This window comes from Triplophysa rosa, linkage group LG8 (assembly GCF_024868665.1).
Source record: "Triplophysa rosa linkage group LG8, Trosa_1v2, whole genome shotgun sequence".
NCBI classification, from domain to species: domain Eukaryota; kingdom Metazoa; phylum Chordata; class Actinopteri; order Cypriniformes; family Nemacheilidae; genus Triplophysa; species Triplophysa rosa.
Genome location: NC_079897.1, coordinates 24749123 through 24775676, shown reverse-complemented (window position 1 = coordinate 24775676; position 26554 = coordinate 24749123). Strand labels below are relative to the sequence as shown.

At 40.0% G+C, this 26554-nt stretch overlaps 1 protein-coding gene across 6 annotated transcripts in view; it reads right to left on the bottom strand.

Moving 5' to 3' along the window:
- map7d1a (MAP7 domain containing 1a) overlaps positions 1 to 26273 on the bottom strand; it is a 31337-nt gene extending 5064 nt beyond the window's left edge. The window contains exons 1-14 of one of the 6 annotated variants that reach the window (XM_057339923.1): positions 25886 to 26273; positions 14415 to 14618; positions 8513 to 8581; positions 7946 to 7966; positions 6929 to 7092; positions 6455 to 6566; positions 5392 to 5496; positions 3801 to 3923; positions 3348 to 3484; positions 2877 to 2998; positions 2445 to 2767; positions 2034 to 2310; positions 1156 to 1336; positions 561 to 665 (exon numbers count right to left, since the gene is read on the bottom strand). In XM_057339923.1, the coding sequence (XP_057195906.1) occupies positions 561 to 665; positions 1156 to 1336; positions 2034 to 2310; positions 2445 to 2767; positions 2877 to 2998; positions 3348 to 3484; positions 3801 to 3923; positions 5392 to 5496; positions 6455 to 6566; positions 6929 to 7092; positions 7946 to 7966; positions 8513 to 8581; positions 14415 to 14618; positions 25886 to 25985 (2043 nt within the window). In that variant the 5' untranslated portion in view covers positions 25986 to 26273. Of the gene's footprint in view, positions 1 to 560; positions 666 to 1155; positions 1337 to 2033; positions 2311 to 2444; positions 2768 to 2876; positions 2999 to 3347; positions 3485 to 3800; positions 3924 to 5391; positions 5497 to 6454; positions 6567 to 6928; positions 7093 to 7945; positions 7967 to 8512; positions 8584 to 14414; positions 14619 to 25885 lie in introns of those variants that run through there. The other 5 variants (XM_057339925.1, XM_057339924.1, XM_057339927.1 and 2 more) reach the window with 5 other exon arrangements.
- Between the last annotated feature and the right edge of the window lie 281 nt (positions 26274 to 26554).

The following is a 26554-nucleotide window of genomic DNA, read 5'->3' as shown; positions in this document are numbered from 1 at the left end:
GTGAATTTCAACAAGCCAAGTTCTCCTAATGTAGCTCGGTTTATAAATACTGTCAATCTAAATCTCCCTCTCTGTCCCTCTGATTCATCCGATTTGGTGTTATAAACGTAACATGGTGGCTTTGAGATATCTGAACGATACTACGCAGCGTACAGAATTGAAATGCAAAGCTTTGGGCTAAATAGGACCAAAAAAAAATCACACCCGGGGATGAGGCTCTACTGTGTGGTCCTGATAGATCAAGTCATAAAGAAGATAAACATGAAGAGGGACGTGCTGTCCTAGAGGATTAATGACACTTTCAGGCCATCATCCTTCAGTGCACGGGTTCACAGACAGAGAAAGTGTGCGAGTCAATGTGCCGCAAGAGCTATGACGGTTTCATCAATCTAAACAGCTTTTCCTCTTCACGACATCTCTGGGTGTATAAAAGCAACCGTTTAATGATATTAACACTAAGCAACTTAGAAACTTAGCGCATCAGTTCAGAATGTGAGGTGACAGGTGTGCCTTACAGTCATTATATACAGACTATGAACTTAACCGAGGATCTATCTTACCTTCTTTCTCTCCAGTCTCTCTTGCTCTTCCTTCTGGAAGTGTTTCTCTCTCTCCAGACGCTGTCGCTCTGCCTCCTCACGGGCCTTTGCTTCAGCCTCCTCCTTCTACAGACACATCAAGATCACACAATCAGATCGACGCTGAATAGCCAGGATAAAAAGAAATCCGCTTTCTTCACAGTTGACACCTGCAAAAATGACGTAAACTGTACCATAACGTTTCTTTCCTATGATCAAATTGTACAACATTCTTTTTCACGTTGCTTTACATACTACCCCTGTTGAAAAAACCAGCATATGCTGGTTTGGTATGTTTGAGGCTGGTTTAAGCTGGTCTTTAGCTGGTTTAAGCATCAAAACATACCTAACCCAGCATATGCTGTTTTATTCAACAGGCAGGCACGCGTGCGCAAAGCTTCACTAGGGCGGCCATATTGAGCGTTGCGTTCCTCCCATTCCTTTCAATGGCAGTGACGCATCTTGTTAACATAAATATCTTCGCTGTCAATCACTCTGGCTCTACAGCTTATGTTTATAGACTGACGGTTACGTCACATTAATGTCACATTTACATTTCAGCGGTTACTGTTTTTACCTGTTTCTGAAGGCGCTCGTTCTCTTCCTCTTCGAATCGGGCTCTTTCCCGCGCTTCCTTCTCCTCATGCAGGCGCTCCGCCTCTTCCCTCAACCTCTCCTGCTCCGCCATGAGCTGCGCCTCCTCCTCCCTGCGTCTCCTCTCCTCTGCCTCCTGCACTAACCTCTCCTCACGCTGGATCCTGTGCCACACGCACATAAATATAGACACATAAGACCATGGAAGTGGACTTGCAAGATTGAGCCTTTTACCTTTAACTTGAAAAAGCATTTCAAAATCAACCGAACCGAACCAAGAACAGGAAGTGATAACAATATACGACCCGAAAATCAAGTGATTATATAAAAGGAGTGTTTATTAGATCTGTGCTTGCACGTGTAACGGAGGAATTCCTGGCGCCGTTTTGACCGCTTTAAACACTTCATGAGGTTTTCGCGAGTTACCGGTTTGCTAAAAATACCTTAGTATGCGCAGGCATACAGTGAGCATGTATAACCCAGCACACAGCATTGTGTGCATTTGGATGTCCGGTAAGTTCCGTTTTAAAATATAAATCCTAAAAGCTGTCCAATCACGTTGCGACTTTACACGTAAGCTTGGTTCCATATCTTTAGGTTCGCTGTTAAAACGCCAGTCTGGACGCTAAGCGAGCCAGGACTACAATTTTTGTACCAGGACTACAAATTTTTTTCATGTCATTCAAAACTCCAAAGAAGATATTTTAAGAAATGTCTCTGTGGTTTTATGTCCACACAATGGAAGTCAATGGGGGCCGATGTTGTTTGGTCACCAAAATTCTTCACAATGAGAATTTCCTGCTGAAGAAAGAAATTTCTCGTCCAAACATTTCATGTTTAGTTACTGTGCATGTTGCCAACCTCTCTCTCTCCTGCTGCTCTCTCCGTTCTTGTTCGTCTCGTTCTCTCTGCTCACGGGCCTGTCGTCTCTTCTCGGCCAGGATCCGAGTGGCCTCCTCTGGGTCGTTGGTGCCAGCCGTGGGCTTGACAGGAGAGGGGGCTGGAGATGCAACCTGTGGGAGGGCGGGGACAAGAGGAGTGTCCTCGGGGGCAAAGGGCGTGGACACTGACGTGACAGGTGCACTTGGAGGCGTGTCTGGAACCGATGATACAACAATGGAGGGGGCGGGAGACGAGGCTGGAGATGACACAGAAAAACATGAGGACTGGAAAGAGGAAAACAGGACAATCCTGCACTCATCCTCATGAACAAAACTACACCGAGTAAGAAAAACAAACAAGACAACATCAAAGTGGCAAAGAGACACTCACTCTTCGTCTCTTCGGGTGTAGCTGGCCTGCGAGTCTCCTTGACCTTCTCTACGGCAACAGGCGAGGCGGTGCGAGTCTCCTTGACCTTCTCTACGGCAACAGGCGAGGCGGTGCGAGTCTCCTTGACCTTCTCTACGGCAACAGGCGAGGCGGTGCGAGTCTCCACGCGGGCGGGGGTTCTGGCCCTCTTGGGTCTGGCTTTAGGGGTGCTGGGGCTCGCTCGGGCCGAAGGTGGTTTGGGAGATCCTGCAGGGCTGGGGGACGACGCCCGACCTTTGGGTGTGATAGGAGACGCAGCTCGCAGTTTGGACATGGGACTCGGGCTAGAAACGTGAAAATAACACAATGAACTGAGCAGAATTAGCAGGTATTAAATGAACAAACCCTTTAGAATGAAGCATTAACGTTGCAGTCCTAAAACTCAAATTTTACCTGGATTCTGTTCTGGTTTTCATAGCTGGCATGGACTGTCTTTTCTTCAGCACCTTCTTATTGGTGAGAGAACTTTTCTCTTTTTCATTTTCTCTGTCCTTGTCCTTCTTATCTTTCCTCATCTTTTGAGAAACAAGGGGACGGAAAAGAAGTAAACAAATGAGCACATTCTCATTGATTACAGCTTTCCGTATAAAGACTTTCGATATGACTTTAAATGCTATACTGTGCCGTTATTTAACCACAAAACGGACCAAAAAAAGGTATGTAGATTTAAATAGACAATGAATTGGAGGAATGGTGCGTTTCGTACACAATTGGTTGTTAAGGGAAAACAGATCAGAAACAAAACTGGGTTAGACTGCAAATTGATCCATGTCGGTCATTAGCATATTTCCCAGCATTCTCAGCATCTGTTATAATGGGATAGATGGGATGTGCTGGAGTGTGAAAATGCTTGAAATAACTCACAGGTGTGGAGTCGCGTCTGCGCTGGGCGATGTCGGGCGTGCTGGTGGTGACCGTCCAGCGTTCAGAGCAGCGATGTGGTCGGTGAGCACACATTGTGAGAGGGCTGGCAGACGCCGAGCGCGGGCACAACGGAGAATCTACAGAATCCAATCGAGGAGCACATTTAGCAATCAAATCTTAATTCACAGCACAACTTATAAAATTGATTATAGAGCGCTGTATTCCGGGGAACACAACTTTATAGATCTCACTTTAAATGCAGGTTATGAAATAGGGTTCACAGTCGTGTAAAAATGAATCCGACAGTTATATTCTACTCATGTGTTAACTATTAAATTGGACCAAGAAATCTCAAGATTATTGCAAGCTATCACATAAAAAAACCCTTCCTAAGCTGCTTTCATTGGAAGGTTAAACACAGCGATAAAGACCAGTATGACAGTATAGACTCACTGGAGTTTCGGCTGTTGCTCAGCACGCTGGCAGCGCTTCGACTGCGGGCCAGAAAGGCGAGAGTGGGCGTCATGAGTCTGTCCACGATGCTGCTCTCCCATGGACTCAACTGCATGCTACGAGCTGCGAGAAGACCGAAATATTAGCATTCACATAACATAAGACAAGTAACAATCACTCACCCGTAAGATGCGACTTGTAGCTGAAACTAAATTCAAAACCCGACGTAAACATTGCAGTCCTTGCGACGTGACCTTTCAAAATTTCATCCGTCGTTGTGAACTTTATTTGTCCCACAAATTGTCTCTAGTAGTTTAAGACAAAGAGATAAGAGAGGGATAAAAGACAATATAAGGCCGTGGGAGCAAACCTGAGCGAAAGAAAATTGAGTCATAAAACTAAGAAAGAGTGAGTGAGAAAGCAGGAGAGCGAGAAAAATAATGAGAGTGGGAACGAGGGAGGGAGAGAGAGAGAAATGAGAAAGCGAGAGCACAAGTGATAAAGAAACAGCAAAAGAGTGAGAGCAAGCGAAGAGAGAAAGCGAGAGATGGCAGCTTAACATTCATCTTAAAGGGACAGTTCACCTAAAAATGAAAATTATGCCCTCAAGTCGTTCCAAATCTGTATACATGTCTTTGTTCTGGTGAACTCAAAGAAACATATTTGGAAGAACGCTTGTAACCAAACAGTTCTCGGCCACCGTTGACTACCACAGTAGGAAAAATTACAATGATAGTCAAAAATGCCGCAGAACTGTTTGCTTTCCTACATTCTTCAAAATATCTTCTTAAAGGATACAAAGACGTTTATACAGATTTGGAACAACTTGAGGGTGAGTAAATGATGACAGAATTTTCATTTATGGGTGAACTGTCCCTTTAAGACCCAGAAAACTCTATTATCTGCCACAACACTGAGCAGCATCTCTGATTCCTGCGTCCCTGTCATCTACTGTTTTTACGTTTTTATGGCCTCAGTACACTGCATAAAAGCATCATCAGTCACTTTCTGAAACCATTTTTGTACCAGCTTATGTTCACCTCAATTTACTTGTAAACGACCCTTTTGTGTGAGCAGTCAACACACACGTGAAGGAGAAATGATGTCACAAATCCATTAAAAATGAACCCAAGACAAAGAAAACCCCACTTAATTCTGGTCGCACAAATTGTTTGCATATGAAATATCAAGTGCAATGAAATTCCCACAATCAAAGTAACTAAAACAACTCGACGTTTTGAAAGTCATTGCACCAGCATGCTTAATATGGTGAAGGTATGGAGAAGACAACCACCACCAAAAAAGAGCAAACGGAAAAAAACACCATTGTGGAAGACGAGGAATCGACGGTGAAAGATGAGAGGGCTGCAACATTTAAACATTGATTTCAGCGCAATGAACAAACGGAAGTAATCATGATCGATCGAAGTGGCAAGGAGACGAGTCTGGAGGGAGGGAATGATTCTGTGATCAAGAGGAACGAACAGATCGATCTGAAAGTTCAAATCAAAAGTGAGGGGTAAAATGGAAACTCATAATATGCAAGCCGGTGGAGACGTGGGAGGAGCTTTATCCAGAGGCGTGTCCTTACTTCTGCTCGGGGAGTTCCAGAGAGTGCCGGAGGATTTGGAGAATCTCTTGTTTATAACGGTATCCACGTGTTTGGGCAGGTTGACCGCTGATATTGAGCATCTGCCTGCAAAATCCAGAAAACACCGCACACACACACAATGCTGAGGGGACTCGGACACGACGGGTAGCAACTGAGCCCAAAATTAGTCCTTTACACAAAGGAAAAGTATAAATGGGTCAAAATATCCTGCTGGAAAGTTAACTTTAGGCTGAAAGCTTTGCTTTGGAACACGATGCTACCTGGGTTTTTAGCAGGTGAATGTTCTAAAAAACCTGATAACCAAAATGGTGCATCACTATTATTTTAGTTATTCAAGCGACTTCTTTCTCTTTTTATTTATTGAGTTTAATTATAACACAATCTGTCAAATTTAAACAGCAACAGGTTAAGGTATCTTAATATCTGTTCGAGAGTCACATTTTTTAAAGTTAACTGTCTTCTACAAACTTTATAACGAGGTCACCGCCTCCATTTCTGAAAGACTGCCATGACAATTCATGTGAGAGGACAAAAAAAGGCATAAATCATCCTCGATAAAGTCAGTCGCAAAAAAATCCTTGGAGAAACAGCTTTGAGATGACTATAAATTGAGGTCTTGTGTCTTGAGGGTGGAGGATCAAAACCGCGCAGCAGTTCATTAGCATAATACCCAGCATTCTTAGCAAGTCATTATCACCTCTGGTTAAATGCAAACAAGCTTATTACAATCTCTTTGAATAAATCTTAAAGTGAAAAGAATAAAATATGGAGAGGCTACCAAGTGCAATGAAAGTTTTTTTTTTTACTTTTTATATACGCCAGTTTTCAAAATGAACATTGTTTTAGTCTCCGCAAGATCCATAAAACCTTATGCGTTTCAAATAAAAGTTTCCCAGCTCATTCAAAACCAACAAATCCATTGAGATTCCAGCTTATTATATTAACACTGGTGCTGCATACATGCAGTTACATAAATTGGAAAAGCAAATCTATTGCCGCACAGGTACATTAAGTGTGTTTATGTACAGTATGTATAACTCACTCTGGCTTTGGCTGGAGTTGCCGCTCAGGCCTCCGGCCCACGACCATCTTTGTTGACGAATCTCTGCCCATGTCTTTTTAGTGGACCTTTGGATAGCAGCCTCATACCGTTCCTACACAAACAAACAAAAACATCAAACACATGAGGCCAGTAAAAATGCTGTGACAATCTGTGACGGTTACCTTGTTTTCTGCAGTGAATGTTTTCAAATAAAAGCAGCCGTCCACTTTTTTCCTTTTTGTTTCAGTCTCAGAAGATGTAATATTAAGATTTAGATACTGTATATCGGCCAACATATTGATTATCGGCTTCCGGCGTTAAATTACTTTATCGGTTATCGGCCAAAAATGACATATCGGTGCATCCCTAGATTCTATTTCCTTTTTGATGTTTAATGTTTATTGCAGAGGAGAAGTAGATTTAGTTTGATTTCTTTTGTGTAGTGAGACTTTAATGATCTAGATTCTTGCTCACCTTATTTTTCTCCAGTTTCAGTCTCTGTCTCTCTTCCAGCTCTGCACGGCGTTTCTCAGCCTTTAGTCGCTGTTCCTCCAGTTTCCTCCTCCTCTCCTCCAGCTGCTCTTCTCGCACCTGCCGCGCACGCTCTTCCTTCTCCAGCCACTGAGATTTCTTATGAGCTACAGGAAAAAGAAAGAGAGATTGTGAACTTGCAAAACCATACCACCGTCTTAGTGATCTTTAGTGACATTAAAGAGTGTGAAGTCACACTTTATCGTCAAATGTAAACATAATATTTTTAACAGGAGCTAAATCGACACTTCTGCAAATCATTTGAATCACAATTTAATAATTTTATTGTTCATAAAATATTAATCCAATACAGCAATTTTCTGCTTGGGGATAAAATTTGAAAATGTTTAGCTGTAAAAGGGAATTTATAAACATGAAGGCATGTCATTATGGTGTCATGACTTGACAGAAATGCAAAGACACGTGGAACACACATGATGATGATGATTATGATGATGATAACATCATTATACAATAACATGTTACGAGCTCCTCCGTTTACACTGTCTGCCCCTCTGTCATTATGTACAGCGACTAAGATAACATATGACATCAGAGTTTGTACAATCTAGTTGAACATTAGCAACTGAGGGACCTAACGTTGCAAAATCCGCCTACAACCTGAACACTTTCAATAAATTAATAAATGCTCAAAAAAATCTTTGTACAGCATTATGATGACCCACCACCCTGGTATTTTAGATCTGCTCCATAAAACCAGCTTGGACCAGCTAGAAATCAAGCAAAACTGGCATCCTATCAGGATTGTCCAGCAAAGAGGTGTGGATAAACACTGTCTGCCATGCAGCTTCACTTAGACACCCTGTGAATGACTATGATCATGTGAGCAGGAAAATGAAAAGCAGCTCTACAAAGCAAATGAGAAAACGATGGCGAAAAATGATGAAAACCCAAAAGCGTATCGGTCACCAGCACCACCAGAGACGGGGAGTGGCTTACCTTGAGCATGGCTACGCTGTTCTGGGGAGGTAAAGTGAGAAAGACAAACATCTGTCAATCATGCAAAGCAGAGCAGCACAGCATCATCAGCAGCCATTACAAGCACAGTGACATAAACAGAGAAAACAGCCAACATGCCGCTGTCATCTCACTGCTGGTGTAGTGAAGACACAGAAGCGGCAAAACATTCGGAAAGACTGTGATAGTTGTTATGGCTAAAGTTGAAAAAGGCTTCTTAAAACACTGGTTAGGAACCTGGAAAAACATTTCTAGGTAGGTTTTCTTGTAATATAAGTTACTTAAAATTAAAAAGTAAAACGTTTTAGCACGTGTTGCTCATCAATATACTGTATTGCTGCATATTACAGTAGCTGTCGAAGTTCATTATTTCTTCTCTCTTCATAAACATTCTTCACACTAATATTATTTACAATAACGTTTTAATAAAATAAAACAAAACAAGCATAAAAGAATAATAGAACAGAAACATATAACATCCGCACAAAAAACTATTGTATCCACATTATTTGTAAGTGTGCCAAACAGCAGGGGGCGCTGTTGACTTACCGAGATATTTTGCCCTCTCTTCCCTCCGTTCCTTTGCCAATTTCTGCCTGTCCTCCGACTTCATTACATCTGAGGAGAAACAAAACGCAATGTTACATTTGGGTTAAACTTTCCAAAACCACCACATTGTTTCTCTTAACGTTTTCTTTATTCTACCCACTACAGTGGTCTTAAACAGATGGAATGATATAGACGTTATATTGTTAGCTCAGCTGGTTCAACATGTTGCTAGGGCTTTGATTTCCAGTGAACACACATACTGATCAAATGCATGCCTTCCAAGTCAATTTGGATAAAAGCACCAAATGCATTCATGCAATGAAAATATAGACAGATATAGACGGCGAGGCAGACTGTGGGGTGCCTGGAAAAAGTGAGGTTATTGTGTGGTAAGCTTACATCACTGCTCTTAAAAGGAAAGACATTTTAAGCAATCACTTTTCTGCCCTTGAACAACTTGCCCAACTTGCTCCAGGTGAAATTACCCTATAATAAATGTACTGTATTATAACTTTGTATAAAAGCATCCGCCTAATGTCTTATTTTTGTTTATGTTTCAACTGACGTCTGTGTAAATTTAAAGGGACAGTTCACCCAAAAGTGAAAGTTTTGTCATCATTTACTCACCTTCTTGTCACCTTGATGACTTTCTTTCTTTTACAGAACACAAAAGAAGATATTTTGAAGAAAGTTCGTAAACGAACAGTGCCGGCACCCATTCACTTCTATTGTCTAGACACAAAAACCAATGCTAGTCAATGGGTGCCGGTTAACAACATTCTTCAAAATATCTTCTTTTGTGTTCTGCGTAGGAGAGAAAGTCATACCAGTTTGAAATGACAAGAAGGTGAGTAAATGATGACAGAATTTTGGGGTGAACAGTCCCTTTAAACAAAGCATTTATGGCCTTTGCATCTCACGACCCGCATCGCTTTTATCTAATCTTTTTATGTAATGAAGCTCATTATTAATGATCATAAGACCACAGCAGCGTTCCTCTTCATGACCTGTGCTCCACTTTAAACAAGTATTTATAGAGCTCAGGAAACTGAAGTGCAGAAACTTGCAGGCCAGCAGCACTGTCGAGTGGTCCGTGTCCCTGTTGATGAGTCATCTAACAGAGACGGGAAAAGCAGCAGGCCGACCCAGAAAAGGAATCTAAATGAGACAGCAGTAAGATATGACATCAATATCTCTTAAAGGTGCCATGAATTAAAACCACAATTTTAACCCGAGCTTTTGTTATATACGAGGGAATCGTATTCACGTGAACATCATGTAAGTGTCGGAACTGAAAACACCCTTGTTACTGAGATTACAACTCTTATTAACACCAGGCCCAGCGAACGCCAGGTTCTGGAATGCACCTATCATTGATAGGTTGAACACCGCCTCCACAGAAGAATATCAACGACTACTTCTCTAGCCCCGCCCACTGGTTCACGCATGACAATTCTGAAGTAACACAAGTGGCGCGGAACCAGATAGAGCGAGCAAGCAATAAACAAATATGCCGTTAAAGATAGCTAAATATTGTGCCATCCCTGGTTGTGGAAGAACACAGTCGCTGCATAACCTTCCTTCGGATTCCGACATTAGTAATGCATGGTTGAAGTTTATTTTTAAAGACGTTCCAGCTCATGTGGGAAAAACATTGAGCGTTCGTTCGTTTCATTTCTCCGAGGATTCCTTCGTGAACAAGGCACAGGTCGACGCTGGATTTGTGGAGAGACTAAAGTTAAAAAGCAGTGCTGTGCTGTCAATATTGGATCCGATAGGAATGGCGCAGCAATCTTATGTGAGTAAAACATTTTTGTACTTTTCAAGACACAAAAAATATATTTTGAAAAATGTCTCTGTAGTTTTGTGTCCATACAATGTACGTCAATGGGGGCCAATTTGGTGATTTGGTTACCAACGTTCTTCAAAATATCTTCTTTTGTGTCCTTCATTCATTCTTGTGAATGCATAGATATTTTAACTGGTAAACAGGACAAATACAGTGCCCTCCACTATTATTGGCACCCTTGGTAAATATGAGCAAAGAAGGCTGTAAAAATAAATCTGCATCATTTTGATCTTTTATTTAAAAACATCTACAAAATGCCAACATTCCATTGAAGGAAAACAATTTGAAGTGGGGGGAATATCACATAGTAAAAAAATGTTTTTCTTCCATACATGTTGGCCACAATTATTGGCACCCTTGTATTTACTACACTCCTCATCCTCGATTTATGAGAAAAAACAGCTCTGAGTGTTTTCTTTTCAGTCTGATGAGGTTTGTGAACACATTGAGTCCATCGCTCCATAAAGAATTTCTCCAGATCCTTCAGATGTAGGTGCTCCCCTCTTCTTCAGTTCATATCACTCATTTTCTATAGGGTTCAGAACTGGGATGGCTGTGGATCTTGATTTTGTGTTCAGTGACCCATTTTGGTCAGTCATGACTGGACAACATCATGTTTCTAGTCACCTTGGTGTGCTCAGAAAATGTAAATATTAATGGGAATATACTTGGGAGATATTTTACTCGTAAGAATTTCTAGGGGTGCCAATAATTGTGGCCAGGGTGTATTAGAGAAAAACTTTTTTTCACAATGTGATATTCCCCCCACTTCAAACTGTTTTACTTGAATGAAATGTTGGAATTTTGTAGATGTTTTTAAATAAAAGATCAAAATGAGAAACGATGCGGATTTATTTTTACAGCCTTCTTTGCTCATATTTACCAAGGGTGCCAATATTAGTGGAGGGCACTGTATGTGCAAACATGATTTTATTGCAGCGCAAGATCTCTGTAATCTGGTACAGGTTAGATGGGAAAAAGAACAGACATGACTCAATTTTCTCATCATACAGTGAGTCAATGTCTGGTTCAGACGTGAACTGCAGTCCTTCCCTTCCTGCAGGTCTGTCCTTATATTCTCTTTCACATGTCTGTTATATTATTGACACTGTATTGGCAGCAGCGGGGCAGGAGTGATGGAGGATAATGTTCTGCGGAACAGAGTGTGCAGTTTTACAAGAGCTTCAGGTCGACCGCTGCTTGACCGCAGTAATGTATTTTACAATGAGATGAGGTGAAATGTGCACAACCGTATGACACAATCCAATAACTAACAAGTGCCATCAAGTCTGCGGCTGAATGATGACATGGCACATTATACAACAAACATGCATGCAATTCAAGCATTTTAAAGGTGCTTGGAGGTTTAAAGTTTTGGAGGATCGATTGACCAAAATGCAATATAATGGACATAACTATGTCTTCAGAGGTGTATAAAGACCTTACATAATGCGGCGTTATGTTTTTATTACATTAGAATGAGCTATTTCTATCTACATACACCGCGGGTCCCCTTGAATGGAATTCACCATGTTGTTTCTACAGTAGCCCTAAACGTGACATCTTAATGCTGTGTCAGCCTCCGTAGTGCTTCGCAAGGAAGGGGTGAGTGGTGGAGTGAGCCGTTGGTTGCAATTCGCAACCTCAACACTAGATGCCGCTAATTTTCATACACTCGACCTTACCAAATAACCAAACACTGATGCAATAAAATACAGTACAAGTGGTTAAATTATAAACAGCTACTATATCTTTCTCTAAATAGCATTTATCCCACAAAAAAAAGCTCCTCAATTAGCTTACGTAATATGAATGAAAAAGCAGGCAAAGAAAAGCTGCTTACTTCCTCAAAACCCAAACAACTCTTGCATTAGCATGTATCAACATGTGCACACAAGCGAAAGCAAACGTGACGAAAACCACAAAGTACAGTTGAATCCTGCCAGCTGGCAAAGCTGTGTGATATGTGATGCCCAGTCAGGCCTCACCTCAGCTGATGGCTAAAGGTGATTAGCAGCAACCTGACAGCCTCCACAAATCAGCTTGAGCATCAAACATTTACCACACAGAGTATTAATGTAATACTGCCTAACTTCTGGGGCCAGATTCACAAAACATTCTTAAGAAGAAAATTCTTAACTTGTTTTTTCTTAAATTCTAATTTAAGAAAAAAGTAAGGAATATTATGTACTCGCGAAAAAAAAAACTTCTTAAGACAGTTCTTAAAAATTTTCTCAAGATTGATCATAGGAAAAAAATGAAGAAGAATCAAAAGCCTCGAAACGAAAGCTGTCGTAAATATCATCTTAAAATTAAGATAGCCTCTTCAATCTCAAAAGGAAAGATGTTTAATAGATATATTTGGTTGTTTCACATGTGAAGTGTATTGTATTGAGCCAGAATCATAATTTTGACGTTTACATGCCATTAAGGAATATTTATTTTGATAAAATAATGATAAGCACTAGCTCCAATACTTCATGTGTTTTTACATTATTCTTGGACAAAGTGGCTAGGAACAGAGAGGGTCACAAGTATTATGCCGTAGTAACACACAAAAAGTATTACAATAAGTATGTATTTTTAACGCTTGCTAACATATTAGCTAACATACGATCGTCAATGCCATTTAACCGACACATGCTAATATAGAATGTGATGTGCTTGTTACACACATACAGTATATTGTATAGATAAACATATACAGTTACCACACGGGCAATCAAGTGTAATCATATTATTTTATTCTTACGACAAAAATTAAGATGTTAAGAAAACATTTGAGAACGTTTTAAGAAATGTTTGAGAATCGCACTTACGCACTTCCTATAATTCATCTTAAGAACAATCTTATATTTTGTCTTAAGAACAGTTTTGTGAATCCGGCCGGAACGTGAAAATTCTTTATGGGTCAATAATCAAATGCTCTTAAAAACCAATTTGTAAGTTAGCTTTTGGGACTTATGCTGCCTTTATGTGCTCTCGGAAATTTGATAATTCCCGCTTCTGATGTCATGATTCCGAGCTGGTTGTGTTCAGGTGCTTTGTTGTCGGAAAGAATGGAGGACGCCAGATTCATGCTTGCGTGTGTCTGGGGAAAATGTTATATGGTAAGTTTTCAACCATACATCCTACTGTATAGTTTAGTATAGTTATTCTGGAATATTGGTGAAATACATGCTATTTTCGCAGTGTATAAACATGCAGTATGCTTCAAATGGTTATTCATATACTGTATGTAAATATGTACTAATTCAACGACAAGACAAGGCAATGAAGCTGTTGCGGAAAAACGAATAAATCATATGTCACACCAGAAATCTTTCTCCCATCCACCATGTTGATTGTGTAAGGCCCACCCATCTCAGGAACTCGTGTATCGAAATGATTTCCCAACTTCCCAGTGGGAAACGCGACATCAGAGGGCGTTCATCCTCAGAAACTCATATTTCCGATAATTCCGAGAGCACGTGAAGGCAGCATTAGAACAGAGCTGATTTCTGGGAAAAAGTATCTGATTTCCCAAGAGATCCTATAATGGTTCCTCATGGATGGAAAGTAAGCTTGAATGGCGGGCACATCAGCTCAAGGTGATCAACCAGTGAACTAGTTCATGTTTTGTGCTTTGTGTCATATCTAGTCTACAGTTTTTGAGGGGTAAGCAGGAAATAAAGAGGACAAGAACAATTTTTGGACATAAATGAAAGGTAACACAAAGTAAATATTAAACTTTTGTTGCCCTACCCTGCTGAAACAAAAACCAATGGAAACCATCAAAAAAATTCTAATGGTTTCCATTAAAATACCATTTTGGACCATTAGCTTTTTTCTATTAAATCCATTACAAAATTCATTATTGTAGTGTGTTTAGGGCATTTTTCCAATAGGACTTAACATCCCACTGATAGAATCCATCAGATACCAGTAGACACCATGATAGCTTCTATTAAAACCAATACAATTGCGATTATACCCATTAAATCCAATACAAATTTGATTGATTTTTTCAGCTGAGTAAAAAAGAAGTGGCAGATATTCCTAGATAGCACCCACCTTTTTTGGGGCTACTACTCGATCTCGGAGTGGGTGTTGCAGAGGACTTTGAAATGGCGTCTGATCTTGTTGGGGTAGCAGATTTCTGCGTGGAGTCCATCTTTGTAGGTGTGCTGGCTTCAAGGCCCGATTCAGTTTTTGAGGGCGTCTTGACTTCGTCAGTGCTGGGTTCACTCATATCAGTCTCCGGAACGGCAGAGGGATCTGCAATAGAAAAAAACATTGTTACAAAGAGACAAAGACCAGTTCATCCTCATTCCAAAACTGTGGCAAACGCATGTTCACCTAACTTAATCAGCTGGATCTGTGATCACATAGAAGAGCCATACGCAGTTGAATGCCACAGAGATTTAATCCAGATTGACATGATCCATAACAGATGCTTTTGCAACAGCTTAGTGTCTTAAGACAACTTGAATATTGGTAGTTTGAAGAATTGCTCTGTAGACTAAAGTGTGGATGTGGATCTTGACGCCTCAACCACTTCAGGTGTCCTCTAAAGCATCGATTAAGCCGGTGATGGGAGGCTGGGTCTTCCAGTTTTATTTTCATACTCTCAAGTCAATGTAAGGCTTAATGTTAGCGTTAGATGGAGAATCTCAATAATAAATGAATACAGACTCTGTTCCTTTATAACCCACAATCTAAATATTGGGAAAGTTTCACACAGAAATAAAACCTGCCAGCATTTACTCACCCCACATCTTTTGAAACATATGAATTTCTTCCTTGCATAACACAGAAAATAAGTTGTTTACAGCAGAATGTCTATGGTCGCCCGGTTCTTTTAGTTTCAAGAAGTTTGAGAAATGTTTAGGCTTCAAGCCCATGATGATGTCAGCGCACACAGGGAGGAGGTCAGTCAGCTGATCGCCTAGTTTTACACTGATAAGAGAATGAACTGGGTTAGAGTCCGATTTGCTTTTCACAACAATAAAGAGTCGAGCTTCTCTAACGCAGATAGAAACAGATCCTACATGAGAGTACATGCTATAAACTGGACATCGGTTCAATGTAGCGCACATGAAAACATCCTGCTCCGACTCAAAGGAATCACCGTTATGTCTGCACTCCGCACCCTCACATTTCTATTCAGCTCCTATGAGGCAGAAGAGCCATCCCGACTAAAACAACACCAATGGTGGACTGTTTTTATGGCAAAAAGGTCAGGGTGCTACGGCACGGTCCACACGGAATGAGAAAAGTGTGAGTTTTAGCTTGACTAATATTTGAAAGTTCAATGCAAACTTTTGAAAATTGACAGGTATCAATTATGGGTCACACTTTTCTCTTTGCAAGCACTACAGAAAAAGGGGGAGACATAGTCCATTATTCAGAAGACATTTAAAAACTTTTTCTTAAAAAGTAAGAATCAGTTTGGGAGTGTGTCTATTTCACTGCCAAATCTGGCATAAGTTTCAGAATGAACCTTTTAAGCGTCTTTCGTCATTTACTCATCCTCACGTCAGTCCAAACACGTATGACTTTCTTTCTTCTGCAGAACACGAAAGAAGATATTTTGAAGAAAGGTTGGTAACCAAACAACATTGGACCCCAGTGACTTCCATTGTATGGACACAAAACCACCGAGACATTTCTCAAAATATCTTCTTTTGTTTCAAAGAGTCAACTACATGTTTTTGAATAACACGAGGGTGAATAAATGACGATAGAATTTTTATTTTTGGTGAACTGTCCCTTTAAACAACCTGAGGTATTCCTGAGGCACGTTTTGACTCCTCCAGGTCCCCACTGGCAATGCTGTCCAGAGACGACCTCTGTCATGCAATGCATTATATATGTTGAGCTGAAAATAGCATTACGACTCTAGACCTGAGGTTTTTTATGAGTTGTGCATTCCCGGGGAATATAACACACCACTCTCGTGCCATTCTGTGTGCCCGAGAACAACATCATGAACTTATTACAGCGACAATGTTCCTCAAGCAACCGGGAGTGTCATAATACATAAATATAACAATATATATTATTATAATACATGACTTTATTGTGAGCTCAGTTGTTTATAGTGGGTATCAAACCATCAACCTTTTTGATTTGCAACATAAACTTGAACAACTACAGCACACCAACACAGGATCCCTAAATTACACAAACATTAAAAAAGTAATAATATTATTATTATATAAAATAAAATTAGAACTAAAGCTCAATTAAAATGCACTATTTAATTTATATAAGCTTATATTTTTACATTCTCTACAGAATAAAACATTCTATTATATGTACAATAAACAGTGCAATTATGAACTGAACATTTATTTACTTAAAGGCACACAAATGCGTTTTCAGTAGGGCTGTCAAACGATTAATCGTGATAAATATAAATAATACATTTAAATATTTCCTAAATATATAGACAAGTATGTGTATGTTTTGTGTTTATAAATACAAAATTAATATGCACAGTACACATACATATTGTAACCACAAACCTTTATTCTGGATGCGATTAATCGCGATTAATCGTTTGAGAGCCCTAGTTTTTAGACATTTTTTTTAGAATTACTCATAAAAGAACATGTCAATGTGTTGTCCTAAAACAGGCAAAAACAGTTCAAAGCATTCTTGCCAAAAACACAGCATTAATTTGAGCTTGAGTAATGCTTTCTCAAAAATGGAAATGAGAGGGAACTGGGAGTCGGAAATGGAGGCAAGCAGTGACCGTTAAATCAAAGATGGGAAGAGGTGAGGTTGGAGGGGGACAACAGAAGAACCAGGGGGTTGAGAGAGAATGAATCTGCATCTCATTTGAGGCCAAATGAATTACCTCATCCTCCACCCCCCCGGCCCCTCACCCCGGATGGATGATGTAAGCAGGCAGGGTGCCTCTTATGGGGGAGTGTGAGGAAGAGGACCAGACTAACTGGAGGCTCAGAGTAAACAGCAGTTGCTGGGACATGGCCAGAAAGAGAGAGAGAGAGAGACTGTGCCTCAAGTTCTCTGATAGTCTAACTTTGTTATTGGATAGTTCACCAAAACATTTTACTCACCACCGAATAATCCCACACTTTTGTAACATTTTTGCGCAAAATGTAAATAGATTGTTAATGTTAACATCTTAATTCCCTCTTGATGTAAACAGACCTTGTTTAACTGCTATTTAAACAAATTCATTTTCAACACAATGATGTCTTGGCATTCAGAGAACACTTTCATTCATACACGCCATTGTCCCACTCAAACCACAACCACAATGAGATAAGATGAGTGTTTGTGGTTTGATCCCAGCAGAAGGTCTCAGGGGTCTGTGACCACAATGTGAAGATCTTTAGAGGAAGAGACCAGGTCTCTTATGTGGCAATTCTTCACACAGATGAAAGGCATAGATGAACCGAAGAGACGGATGCCATTCATAACTTTCAGTTCTGTCACTATCCCCTCCCCTGGGGACTCGTGCAATATGTTAAATATTCCAGACTTCTATCATTTGAGTAAACAAGAGGGCCTTTAAACCAACAACAGATTTTCTGGCATGCAACACAAATAAACTTATTAGATGTATTGAATTGTAAGTTGCAAGTTACACCACAATACATCTTAGCGAGTGTTAAATGCAATGAATACTCTGTCTTCATGATAAAAGATGTAATATTTATTTGCTTTGTGCTGTTTGTTTGTCAATTAAGTAAATATTGTGTAAAACAGATCATTTTATTTCATTTTATTTACCATCTTACTCTAGATACTAGATAGTAACGGCTATTGTAAATATCAAAGAACCAACACCTACTGTAATTTTAAAATGGTCAGAACTGTTCATATGACAATGCATACAAATCTGTAACCCTCAGGTTATGAAAACCAGGTTAACTTTAAGCCAGCATGTGCATGACGCAAACAATTTAAAATAGTCTGCAGATTTGTTAAATTGTGTGTTTTGCATTTCCAACCCCATCCAAGAACCCAGTGGATATCCCAGCAGCAAAAGCCAAATTATGGGTTCCACATGTAGACCCGACCTCAGAGTTGAAGCACGTACACATACTGTAAACTCACTCACACCATAACTGAAAGAACCCCAGCCAGGAATAAGACTAACAAATTAAAGGTAAAATCAAATAGACAGGAAATGAAAGCATGAGGCTTATAATAAGGCTTGAGGCACAAACTTGGTCAATTTTCAATATTTACTTAAGGATGCAACAACTGGATTGTGTTTATTTGCTAAACTGCTGTCTATCTAGCTAATGCAAGCAGTGTTTTTCTGGTTTAGTGGTCAAAAAATATAACAACTATGAAACATTGATTAAAGAGGCAGTACCTCAGACAGTTTCTGCATATCTCATGTTAATCTTGAGTACTTACAGAATAGTATCGTACCCTTCAAATATCTGTACAGTCTTTAGTATGATCGCATTTATAAAAGACAGATACAGCTGTACGATTATTTCCGAAAACATACGACGTGTGCGGGTGGGGAGGGCGGAACTAAGGCACGTGTGCACCCATTGCCAACAAAACAGACATTTGACTCAGTTTCACTTACCGCGTGCGGTTCATGTCCAGCATCTTTTAGTGCTGGGACCGCTCCATCTATCAGTTTCAAACCATCTCCAAATCCAACGTTTATATAACATCCATCATTGAAATGCCGTGATCAAACAAACACACCTCAACTTCTCTCACTATCGCAAGAGTAACGAGCTGCAGCTGCAGGCCCACGGCGCAGCCAATCTTGATGGCAAGCAGGTCTTCCTATCGCTCACCTGTTGATGCATGGGCGGGCTATTTCTTTCGCCTTGCCGTGGGCGTGCTTTCCGAGAGAACTGCCCAATAAGGGACTAAGAAAAGTTTTTCGTAACGGTAAATTTCTGAAAGCTATACGAACCTTGGGGGAGTGTATCAAGCACAGAAATACAACGGAATATGTCCAACTCATTTTTTGACAAGTTGACCATGTCAAGCATGAGAAGACAGCACGTTTAAGATTGTAAAGAAGTCAGAATGCATGAAACACCGTTGCACATCCCCTTTAAAGGTTGTTAGGTCAGCATTATTCTCTGTTGCCCATTCATGTAAGATTTGAGGTAAAATGCATCATCACTTAAGACATTTTTGTGTTGCATCAAGGCTTTGTAAAGTGAATAGTGTGAGAGTAAATAGAAGAGCCATGTTCTTTAGGTGGACACAGGTTAGCATCTGGCCTTATTCACCATATATAACAAAAAAACAAAACGCCAATAAAAATGGAAAAGAAATTACATTATAAACCTTGAATGTGATACATTTAAACTCAGATCAGTGACATTTGGTTGGGTCAGCCTTCTCTGACATTGCAGAACATATCAGCTTGACTGTCATAACTGTCTGTCTGCTTCATGATAGGATCTATTCTCTTCCAGTCATCTCATGATGAGAAACAACCTTTGACAACACATACAAGTGGAGTATGTTAAGACTAAAACTAGGATAACATCAAGACATCATAACACAAGATTCTCACTGCAAAACAAGGGTAAGAGAGTGACAAACAGGAAAGTCCCTGATTGCCTCCCAGACTTCCTGTATGTTAACCTTTGAACTTGACACCACCTACAAGATGGTATGACAATGAATGTAGCTCAGGTATTTAAAAAGCTCTGTCAGATTCTTTAGTGTGATTTTTAGAAAGATAGAAATACTCTGTACTAAAACCTGCGAGACATCATTGGGATGGCACTTGAAACAAATCCGATGATACGATGCTTCCGAGACATCTTGTTGTTTTGACCAACACATTTAAAGGAAGAATTGCAAATACGTTTTGCAGAAGAAGCAATCCCAAAAAGCATTGTGAGTTGGTAACATAGACAGCAAATCGGGTGTCTTCACAAGAAATGCTGCGTGCATTCAACAGACTGTCATTTGTAACTGCAGTTGCGGCATTACGCCACAGTGGAGGCGCTGTTTCGTTATCAGCACACTGAGGCGCTAAAAAGAGTTGCAGAACAAGAGCCAGCCTGTGTTTCATGGCTGTTTGTTTTGCATCCAAGTACGTTTAATTTCTTGAAATTTATTACATTAACATGACGTACATTATTGTAATGTCATGTTTAGCTGTGCAGTTGGATCGTTGAATCAGCGTATACTGTACACAGCGAGTTCGCCAGTATGAACGCACATTGCGTTCAGAGCGACTCGCACACGAATGACTCATTTGAACCGATTCATTTTAACTATTCAACTTTTCACTAGCGAATATAAGAGATCATTGAATCATTTAAAGTGAACCACAGAGAATGCAAGATGTGAATGAGCTTTGCTCATTTTAGTCATTTAGACTGGTTAATTCAGATAGCTATAGTGGGCTGAAAAGTTAGTTGAAAATGATAAAAAGCTTTATTTGATTAACAAACATTTCTGTTTGGTTGAATAAAAGTAATGTTTTATATAACTTAATAATTGTCATCTAATTGTATTAGAACTTTTAATATGTCAAAGTCACTTTGGTTAAGCTACTGAAAGGTACAGTAGGCCTACAAGATCAGGATGTCACCACCTCCGCCCCATTTTGAGCCAGGAAAAACCCTGTATGCAGTACGCTGTATCATATGAATCTTAAAACTCTGTCACTAATAAACTGTGTAATGATCCACCGATTGATATGCACAAGGTCTTTACATCGCTGAAATAAAACTCACTAAAATCTGGAACATGCAAAGAGATTAAGTTCAATTCATTATTAGGACACTGTTATGCATTGAAGTCTGTTCTGGCACAGCTCTAATGTAACACTGAAGGCTTTAAAGATAATCATTTTATTCACAGCACACATTTTTCTAGTGGTGGCAGTGGCACCAAACAGAACTGCGAAAAACACACTGGTTCTAAACAGCTTCCAACAAGACAAGCCTTGCTTTGATGAATTCTAAACATGATGATGATGGAAATGTTTTTGACGAAAGTCATATTTCAGCCCAGCTGAATGCCTTCATCCTAGTGAGGCGAGAATGCAAAAGTCAAGTGTGTCTGTCCTGCAAGTGCTTCTTGATTCAGGCCTGTGATTTACACCATCTGGGTGCTACACAGGAGACGTGATTCCATCTGTATGCTGGCATGAGCCCTGGAATCTTGTTACAGTTCCTTTCCTCTCTCGCTCTCTCCCTCTCTTGCTCGCTCAGGGCTGGGCGATATATATCGCGATTTTTAAATCGATTCTGTGTTTTATGCACAGCTCTTCCGTGAACTACGGCTCTTTGATCAGTAGGAAGTACTGCTCGGTCTAAAATTACTATGAGATTGTGTCGTTTATAACGTGCATTTGAAAAAGAAACACTTGTCAAACATCGTCACTATAAATATACTTTATTATCATTAAAATACCAGAACATTTTTGAAGAACAGCGATAGCATTTCCTGGAACTAATCGTTCTTCTTCCGTTTCCCATATTCAGAGTTTCTGCGCAAGAGCGCCCTCTGGCTTTCGGATGTGGCGGCATTGAACCGTAATTCATTGAAAAACTGAGAGCATAAGAATCGCACAATATATCGCCTAGGCCTATCTCTCTCTCTCTCTCTCTCTCTCTCTCTCGCTCTCTCTCGCTCTCTCTCTCTCCCTCGCTCTCGGCTGAACTGAAGACACACATTCACTAAGGAATGTTTAACATTCTTAGCACTCCGTGGCCACACCAGAAGACACACCACATTCTGTCAAATGATGGGCTGTAGTAAGCTAGCTCGAGCTTTGTCCCGTTTACAAACACGAACAATAAATTTTGTTCTAATAACATAAATGTTAAGCTTCTTCAAAATGTGTCAATTGGCAACTGCAGCCTACTTGTTATGCAAAGGAATAAGATTATCACCGCTACACAAAGGATTTAGCAAATCCTTTTTACATGCAAACGTTTGTATGAAATGTGAGAAGCAATACATTTAGTATTCAAATATTTTTGAGTGGTTGTAGAGATCGTCGAAATTAAATTAACTGGATTATCAAGCCTTTCTTTTATAAATGCATAAATGTAGGAGGCTTTCAAAATTTCTTCATATTTCCTTTTCGTTTCTGGGTCTGACAACATGAAACTCTTTAGTCTTCAGAGAGGATTCATTTCTTCAGAGACACACTTTCTAGGGCAGATGTGAAGCAGTGGAGAAAAGCATCGATTCCTCAGGCTGCTTCACTTATCATCACTGGTGTATAAAAGTGTGTCAGTAACGCTTGTGGTTTGGGTTCATAAATTTGGATCACTAGATTGTTTAATGCCAATTAAAGCCACTCCCCCAGGTGGGAATTTTTTTTGTACTGTTAGAAATAGCGTATTTAACCAATAAGTGTAACAAAATATAAAAATATTAGTTAAGTTAAAAATAAAACCATGCAAATAAAAAGCCACCAGCCTTTGGAATTTCCTCCCCCTCGATCATGACCCCGATGTGATTGTGTCACATTATTAGCAACCGCATTAGGTTAAGTGCAGCAAGTCAATTTACAGCACCATGTTAAACAGTCCCATGTGCAGTAAGATTATTTTTCAGGCTTCAAGTTTAGGATATTTATAGTTGTCGAAATGAAACATTGGTTAATATCGACCATAGACAACGCAGGGAGGCCAGCGGAGGAGGGCGGAGAAGCGCGGCAGTCAGAAATGCCATTGTCCTCAGGTACGAAAAGAGGCCGACGTTTGCATAACGAGTACATGTTTGTATACTTTAACCACCTCCGAGGATAGTGGGGGGTCTCGAGTCACTTTTATTTTGGGGGTTGCGGGCTGAAATGTTTGGGAACTAGGCTATCAGCACTCATTTAATGGTTATTTTGACAAAAGCATGATGCCAATTTGTTGCCCAAAACAGTGTGTCTTTAGAACTTGCAAGGTCTTGGTCTCCTGCCCAATGCTCAATGCTATCTTACAAAGCCATTAATGTTGTCATCCCCAAAATGGGGACATTTACGCAAGAGCACATTGGTTCAGTGTTTTGGAACTGAATGATTCTGTTTGACGGGTGTGACAGAGAGGTGTGTGTGTATGAATGTGTGTGGTAGGGGGTTGTTACATGTTACACAACAGAAACTGGCCCTATCAGTTATCACAGACTTTCTAAAGGAAATACGGATTTTAAATGGATATCCACTTACTAACAGCGGCCAACTTTTGAAAACACAAAGGTACTCATACCATCACGAACAATGCATGTTTAATATTTTATAGAAACCTCAACACAAACCCACTTGGAGAATAATCTAGAACCGTAGTCAACAGTGCTATCACGTCTAATAAAACATGAATGGACAACATTCCCACACTTCTTAACATAAAAACACTAATATGTTCTGAAGTAGTGATATGACAGGTATAGGCCATGTAATATACAGGAGTGGTAGGATTCCCTTAAGTCATTTTTTCCCCTTATTTTAAGTAAATAGTGTGTATAATTAAAACATCGTATTTGTATCATATATATTGAGCATTGTACTGCATTCTGCATTCTGTCTAGATTATATAAAAAAACACATACAACCTGACAATTATAAATTCACACTTGTTGCCATTTGATTTTATTGAACTTGTAAAAGCTAAACTAATGTGAAATGGCCGTTAAAGCAATAACTAATGCCTGTTTGAGGATGCAAATTCATTGAGCAAGATGAACCCTAAGGAATCGGCACAATGAAGACAGAATCTCAGGTTAGCAGAAGGGGATTAAAGTGAGAGAGCACCAAACAGTGCTGACGGCCGGGGGTGTAAAATGAAAGGCGGAGGGGAACCGAGCAGCACTCGTGCCTGAATGCAAATCTAAAGAAAAGAGAGATTAGAAGATGCTCTTCAAAATTCCTGACAAGGCAGAACTCCACAGAGCAGACATCATCCGACTGCAAACACCTCGGGTCCCATTCAGGACACACTATTAACAGTGAGGACTTCAACTCGCGTTGCATTTTTCTTACACAATAGAATAATGCGATCTTAAGTGTGTGCTAGCAAGCTTTGTGTCTTGTTTTGCCTAAAATGACAGGACAACCAAAAGTATTTAATCAGTCTTAAGCCACAAATGGGCCTCTTTGATGGATTAAACAGAAAGTTAATGTGTAACAGGGAACATTAGATGAGGTCCTTAATGTAAAGGATCCAAACACAAAAGTAGCATGTTGTTCGACTGTCTAAATAAAAACCTAACGCCATTGTAAGAGAAGACGATTTAGTGAGTGAGTCTTGCTCGTCATAGGGCATTCCTGTAACAATGTAGACTATTGAAAAGCACAAAACAAGTGTTTTAACCTAGTTTAAGAAAGATTTAAGATAATGCATCTCATAGATAGAAAAGTCATGCAGATAGGCGGTAATATTTGCAATGAATGACATTTGGTACACATATCATCACTTTCCAAATAACTATTGAGCCATCTGATTGAGTCATCAGCGCAAAATACGATTGCCGTCTGCCTTTATAACAGAATGAAGTTGCATACATATTATTCAGCGGAACATTGAACATGGGAATTGCCAGCCTGATCTCACGGAAATCGTAATTATTATACAAGGTGTCGAATTCGTATAGAGTTGTACGATTCTGCAAAAGTGTGTCCCATGTCACAACCAACTTTCCTCAACAAAAGTCCAAACCACAATACACAGACTAAAAAACACCACCTAGGCTTTAAATTCAGAAAGATCTCCATGCTTCTCATGCATAATTGCATGGTGCATTTTAAGTCAATGGATGTGCAGAGTCCAGTAGTAGTTAGTTAGCAATGAATGTAATTCATAGCTGAACCCTACAGAAATTAGATAAGGTATCATCTTGTGTGTGTTTCCTAAAGGGCTTAATGGTGTAATGAACAGTCAACAGCAGGTTTAAAAACAATCTGTGACGCCAACCTCAAAATGATGTTGTCATATTAAGAAAGATTCAAGATCAATCACTGGGATGAAAGCATCTATTCTATTCGTCTTTAATCCTCTTGTTCTTACAGGTTGCACAGAAATGGTCGACACAACAATCAAACGTCAGTTGTTATATGCAAGTCCATCAATACGCCGCAATCATCCACAAAGGACAGCAGAACATCACAGAGGTCCACGTGCCAACAAATATCTAAAGCATTGTCCATTCATCCTGAACTGATTGCGTAATTCCCGCGTGAATAACTCATGATTGTGTTTGAATCAAAACGTCACGCAAGGCCCCTATAACACGTCATACCCTGGACGCAATGACGCCATAACAACCTTAGCAATAATTTAATCATATTCGGTGGCATCGGTTAAAACAACTATTAGAATTTAGAGCTAAATGAACTGATATCGCCATTTTATATAAAACCCATTTAACAGCATTATTTCTACGTATTCTACATCCTGTCAAAGTTAACCTTGGATACAGCAATATTCCTTTTACAACGTTATATAATGAACGTATATTATTAAGCCGGAAGGTCTGGGGGTCTTATCTAGCAGATCTATTTTCACTAATCACATTAACGTGTGCACAGACCATAGATTGCTTGAAAATATAGCATGACTTACGTGCTTCAGAGGGTGTCAACTGATTTATTCCCAGCTGTGTGTCCGTTTCTTTGCCTTCCATTTGTTGTGTTAGATCACGCGGATTTTCCTCGCCAAACATGTATGCATTCCTCCAGTGAGACAGGGAAACTTTCCTTGATCGCTCCGGTTGTCCAAAGGCGCACGAGACTCATCCGTTTCCACAAAAATCCTCAAAACAATCAGTTGGAAGGATTTATTAAAACGTGATGGATGCACGTAGATCCCGAGATCAAAGCCCAACCACGAAATGTTATTTTTCTCCCAGCCTCATAAAGCGGGGAGGTTTCGTAAACTTTCTGCCACACAGCGGACGCGGTGGCTTCTGTCTACCGCTCTGAGGGCGACGGCGCGCTGCTCATTGTGATCTGAAGATCGGCCCAGCTCGGCCTCCGGTGTGGATCGTACCATTACGCCGGGTAGGGGTGGGCGCAGCATAAGAGCACTCCCGAATATCTAGCGGCGGTTAGATTGTGTTGTTTATATACAAAGCATTTTAGATTCATGTGTGCAAATGTACATTTTTGTCATTTTTGAGTAGGAATAGCTCGTAACCCTTTAAATATCCTTAACTGTTTTACCTTATGAACCTGCTTTGTATTAAAAGGGTACGCCTGTCTGCGTCTCCAAATTGTTAAAATAGTCAATTTG